Source organism: Coenobita brevimanus, chromosome 46 (assembly GCF_032717465.1).
Source record: "Coenobita brevimanus isolate Jiangsu-jjx chromosome 46, ASM3271746v2, whole genome shotgun sequence".
Lineage (NCBI taxonomy): Eukaryota > Metazoa > Arthropoda > Malacostraca > Decapoda > Coenobitidae > Coenobita > Coenobita brevimanus.
In genome coordinates, this window is record NC_136999.1 from 16,122,575 (window position 1) to 16,128,872 (window position 6,298).

General features: G+C 45.9%; 2 protein-coding genes across 2 annotated transcripts; both read left to right on the plus strand.

The window, feature by feature from the left end:
• Positions 1-3,735: 3,735 nt before the first annotated feature.
• LOC145398658 (uncharacterized) lies at positions 3,736-4,158 on the plus strand. The gene has a single exon (XM_080271464.1). It carries the CDS (start codon positions 3,736-3,738, stop codon positions 4,156-4,158), a length of 423 nt encoding a protein of 140 aa, XP_080127590.1.
• A 1,094-nt stretch (positions 4,159-5,252) lies between these two features.
• LOC145398659 (uncharacterized) lies at positions 5,253-6,098 on the plus strand. The gene has a single exon (XM_080271465.1). The coding sequence runs from the start codon at positions 5,253-5,255 to the stop codon at positions 6,096-6,098; it is 846 nt and encodes a 281-aa protein (XP_080127591.1).
• The last annotated feature ends 200 nt before the right edge of the window (positions 6,099-6,298 follow it).

Sequence of the window (6,298 nt, forward strand, 5' to 3'; positions counted from 1 at the left end):
GGATACATGGGCAGCTTTGCAAGGTGGCATTGCCCATTGTTGAAGTAAAGGCGGCTAGTAAAGGCTCGGATGCCAGAGTCCAGACGAGAGCACTTTTGGGCTCTGGCAGCAACCGAACCTTCTGTATGACCCAGTTGGCAACCAGGCTGGGGGCACCACGGAGAATCGTATGGGTAACACTAGACACTATAACTCAGGTGACAGTGCAGCAAATTGTGGAGATAGACTTAGTAGTTAGCAGCGAGCATTCCCGTAAACTGAACCAGAAGATATTGCTGCATAAGGTGATTGTCACTCAGCGACTCCCTGCAATGCTGAAGGATTCAGTAGCCCTGTACAGGACATGGCATGATGGAGTCATTTGGCGGGAATAGAGCCACTGAACATGTACGAAGGTGAGGTGCAACTACTGATTGGTCTTGATGCTCCGCAGGCATTGATGCCCTTGGAGGGCAGGACAGGGAGCAGTGGAGAACCCTTTGCAATAAGGATGCTGCTGGGATGGGCCGTCAGCGGACCTGTACGACCTCATGCTGAGGTGGAAGACAGACCAGATGAGGTAGGATATGTGGCTGAAGTAGACTACAGTTCCCAGGAAACACGATTGGAAAAGCAATTGCAACAGTTTTGGGAACTAGTTGCAAGTTACTTGAAGAAGGGAGATGGCCTATCCATTGCAGACAATAGGGTGATGAAATTGTGGTCAGGCACGGCAATAGGGGTGATGAGGCACTACCAACTCCCTATACCATTCAGACGAAATCCACCCAAGCTCCCAGACAACAAGTTAATGGCATTGTGGAGGTTAGAGGGCCTGAAGAAGACGCTGCTCAGAGACCCGCCTCTCAGGATTCCATATGATATATACAAATCATAACAGAAAGCATGATGGATAGATAGATAGATAGACAGAGCACCAGACAAGGTGTGGGAACGGGAAATTATCTTGCAACTCTTTAAGTGATAGAACGTTGATCGTACACCGGAAGCAGTACATACACACAGACATACAGTATTCTAGAAGCTTCCACGACAGTAGAGCACACGTGACACGACCCCTGCTACAAGAGAATGTAGGAATCTGAGCTCAGAAGGAGATTGGCCATAGAACTGGCAGGTAGTGGAGAGAGCGAACAGAAGAGGGGTCCAACTAGGCTTAGTTAGTATAATAAGTCCCTGTATAATACATACGCTGCTCAGCTTAGACTTTCTCTGAAGATAATAAATCAAGATCAACATTCCTAATATGGACTTAAACATGAGCACAAGTATTAAGTTGACTTCACCTAAGTTTGAAACTATGCAACTGATCAATGAAACAATGAAGCCCTGGGAAGATTTGAGATTGAGTATGTTCAACCCATATTATGTGTATAGCCCAGCACCTACTGTCTTTATAATCTTCTGTATTGTATTTGCAGTAGTGCTGTTCGCAATGCACAGAATACACGCAAGAATTGCAAATTTGGAGTCAGTATTTAGTGGGGGTAGAGTAAGCATCCAAGTTAACTCCCCTGCATGAAGTGTACATATTTTGTATATAGTATTAATTTTATATTTAAAAAAAAAAAAGATGAAAAATGACATCTGATATAGAAGTATACCAGTATCATTATCTCTATAAGAAATATTAATAGCTCTTACCATAATCTTAACTTTGAACTATTTTTTTTTTTTTTGCATATATGCATTTTGCTATTATACATACACATTTTACAAAATGTCATATAGTAACCAATCGAACAATATTGCATTTATTCATTTATGTATACAACTTGTTTAAAATGTAATATTACTGAATCATTGCAATATTACCATGAATATTATATCTGTACAATATTATAATCAATATTATGTATTAAGAGTGAAGAAGAATATTATGTATTAATAGATTTGCATATGTCAAGGATGATTGCTGTCGGAGGACCGCAGCTGCCTGACCGAGCGATGTCAGGACTCCATATTATAAATACAAATCATAACAGAAAGCATGATGGATAGACAGATAGATACACAGAGCACCAGACAAGGTGTGGGAATGGGAAATTAGCTTGCAACTCTTTAATCTGTCATGTCCCGAGCTATTTCGCACCTCTGACACCCCCCAATCCCGAGCTATTTTGGATTTTTTTTTTTTTTTTTTTTGGCTAAAACCTCCGCTTTTGGTGAGAAACATCGAAAATTCATAGAGAAATCGCTCACCTGAGATTTAAAAAAATACTCGATACAGGTAGCAGTACCTCCTTACATTACTGGGTTTTCTATCAGGCTGGCTCCAAAGAAAACGAGCTCTATGGGAGGGTAACTATTCCACACCACTCATAAACGGTATTTATTTATTTGGTACGAATTTATATGTTGTACGAGAGTATATTGGTTTTCAAACAGTAATATAGGCATTATGAGCATTGTTTCACTCACTAACTCATTAACATACCTGACCTTTTTTGGCGACATTATGTGATCATCATTTCTGACTGTTTCTTCCTCTAATGTTATGTAAACTTTGTCCTCCACATTGTCATCGATTGGGGAATCACTCTGGCCCTGAATGTCATTATTGGCGAGGTCATTGGTAACAGGTGAATTGCTGAGACAATGGCGTGCAGGGGGGGGGAGGGAGGTTATGCAGTGTAAGGCATTGTCCCTGCCTGGCATCTTGCAGAGGAATAGAGGAAGGTGTCCCGCGTATACTTACGAAAAATCACACTCGAAAATTGAAAATTGTGCAAGTTATGAACATTGCAGTTGCACGACGTACCAGTACGTTGACGGGGCTAGCTGTGACAAAATGTTGCGACGTACCCATACGTCGATGGGATGCCTCAGGTTAAGGGAAGGAATGTTGATCATGCACTGGAAGCAGTACATACACACAGACATACAGTATTCTAGAAGCTTCCAAGTCAGTAGAGCACACGTGACACGACCCCTGCTACACGAGAATGTAGGAATCTGAGCTCAGAAGGTGACTGGCCATAGAACCGGCAGGTAGTGGAGAGAGCGAATAGAAGAGGGATCCAACTTAGACTTTCTCTGAAGATAATAAATCAAGATCAACTCCCTGTATTCATCTTTAACTCCTTCTGTTCTTCAATTACCAAAATAACATTAACCAAAGCTCAAGACTCACCTAGTACAAGATTAAAGAGTTACATATATAAAAAATGTTGGCTACGAAGCTCCAACACGCCCATATGCCAGTGCTATGCAGGAGAGATGCAGCTGCTGCTGGATAAAGGCTACGCTGAATTGGTGCCCCACAATGAACTTCACACAAGGCCTCACATGACCTGGTATCTGCCACACGATCCGGTGTTAAACCCGAACAAGCCCGGAAAGGTGCGCATCGTATTCGACTGTGCAGCAGAATGTGGGTCGGTGTCTTTAAACAGCCAGGTGCAACAAGGGCCTGACCTAAATAACAAACTGCTGGGGGTACTCCTCCAGTTTTGCCAAGGATCAGTGGTCCTCATGGCAGACATAGAGGCTATGTTTCACCAGGTCAAGGTAGCTCCGGAACACAGGGACACCCTATGATTTCTTTGGTGGCTGGAAGGGGATGTACAGTGGACCCCCCTGACATACCGCATCATGGTACACCTTTTCGATGGAGTCTGGAGTCCGTCATGTGCCCCGTATGCTTTAAAACGAACCCTCCTAGATCACAGAGATGTAGGTCCTGACGACGTGGTGGATGCCCAGTGAAATTTTTATGTGGACCTGCTTATCTCAATGCAGTCTGCTGATGAAGGAATAAGGTTGGCAGAACAACTGCGACACGTCACCTCTCTAGGCAGCTCCAGACTCACCAAGTGGGCGAGCAACAGTAAGGAAGTACTTGAATCCATTCCCGAATCAGAGAGGCATAAGGGAGTAAAGGAGATCGACATAGAAGGCAAGCCTCTTCCTGTGGAACAAGCACTTGGAGTAAGGTGGGACCTAGAGAAGGACCAAATGGCAGTGCTCATCAAACTCTTTGATCAAGGGGGGTCAGTAACAAGGAGGGACCTCCAGCATGTAATCAGTTCAGTATATGATCCGCTTGGATTCCTTGCGCCATTCCTCATTTGCGCCAAGGTCATCTTCCAAGAGGAATGCAGGAGGAAAAAAGGGTGGGATGAAGCTATATCTGACAGCAACGAGGTACGATGGTGATAGTGGCTGGTAGAATTAACACATCACAGATGTCAGAATACCAAGGTGCTATGACCCAAGAGGTGCAAGGGGAATGTCATTTATATTACATCATTTCTGTGATGCTTCACAAGTGGCATACGGAGTAGTATCATATCTGAGGATCTCAGATGGGACTGGAGATGTTCGCTGTGCCTTCATCTATGGAAAGGCCAAGCTGGCCCCGCTAAAACAGCTGACTATACCCTGTCTGGAGTTATGTGCTGCTGTGTTGGCTGTCAAGATTGACGAGACATTAAGGCATGAGCCGTCGGTCGACGCAGAGGGTCTGTCTTCTGAACAGACAGTGTGATAGTACTACAGTATATACGTAATGCAGAGAGCCGGTTTCACACGTTCGTAGCCAGTCGAGTGGTGGCCATACATGAACAATCAGAAGTGACCTAGTGGAGGCACGTGGGTTCAATACTGAACCCAGCAGATGACACAACCCGAGGACCGAGTTGCTACAAACTGAACGGAGGGTGTAGATGGATTGAAGGGCCAGACTTTCTCCAGCAAGAGAACGATCCTTGGCTGCAAGAGCCTCAACTTATACTCGACCTGGGGATGGACCCAGAGGTAAAGGGCGAAGGTACAACTATGGCAATGGGGGCTGAGCAAAGAGAAGACTCGCTGATGAGATTGTGGTCCAGATACTCATCCTGGCACAGACTGCTGTGGGGAGTTTCATGGATTAGAAGGTTTTTGGATTGGAGGCAAATGGGAGGACCAAAGCAAGCTGACAAATCAAGACTGAGGGTGAGTGAGCTCTGAGCGCGTTGAGCAGTAGTGATGGGTTGTGTACAATGGGAATATTATGAATCCAAGATAAAGAACCTGAAGGAATGGGGTACGTTTAGGAAAACGAGCCCACTGTTCCCGCTGGAGCTGCACCTGCACCTGGGGGAGGACGGACTCCTCCGTGCTGGTGGACGGTTGGAGAGAGCTCCCCTGATAACGGACAGCAATACCCCATGCTGTTGCCGCGGGACCACCATTTCACGGAGCTAATAGTAAGAGAAACCCATGAGAACAAGGCTGGGCACTCAGGAAGAAAACATACACTAGTAGTAATGTGCCAGGAGTTCTGGGTGCCCAAGGGACAAAGGCTGATTGACCTGGTGTTAAAAGGGTGTCTCGTTTGTCGCCAAGTCAATTGGAAGGGGTCACTGCAAAAACAAGCTAACCTCCCTGCTGACAGGGTATGCATGGTGGAGGTACCGTTCGCACACACTGGAGCGGACTGCTTTGGACCATTCATCGCAAAGCAGGGTAGGAAACAGGTGAAGCGGTGGGGTTGTCTGTTCACTTTTCTGAACTCAAGAGCCATACACCTGGAGACTCTTGACGGACTTGACACAGATTCTTTCCTTAATGCAATAACACTTTTCTCGGCAAGGAGGGGTGTACCAGAGCAAATTCGTTCCGACAATGGAACAAACATGATTAGAGCAATTAAGGAGCTCTGGGCTGCAGCTCTCAGTTGGGAGAAGAATGACAAGGTCCACAATGCACTCCTGAGGAAGGGAACTGAATGGGAGTTCAACCCACCACATGCATCGCACATGGGCGGTGTCTGGGAGCAACAGATCCAGACAGTCAGGAAGGTCTTGCAAGCAATAGTAGGTGCTCAAGTTGTGGACGATGAGCAACTCCACACACTCCTCTGTGAAGTCAAGGAGATAGTCAATGGAAGGCCCATCACCCCGACCTCCAATGATGTCAGCGACCTCGAAGCGCTTACTTCACTGCATATTCTGCGCCCTAAGACGGTATCCCACTGCCTGTTAGGAGGTACGGCAGAAGAGCCCGTAGGGGACATCTACCGGAAAAGTTGGAAGCATGTACAGTTTCTAGCGGACCAGTTCTGGAAGCAATGGTTGAAGGTGTACTTACCATCCTTACAACAATGCCAGTAGCAGTTCAAGCAGTTGCCTAATTTCCAAGTGGGGGACCTGGTATTGGTGATGGATTGGAATGTACCCTGTAATCACTGGGTTCTGGGAAGACTGGTAGAGGTGAATCCCGGTGATGATGGTGTGGTGAGGCATGTCAAGGTCAGGAAATCTGCATGCAAAACCCTAACCTGCTCTGCGAACAAGCTGTCTCTGCTGGAAGG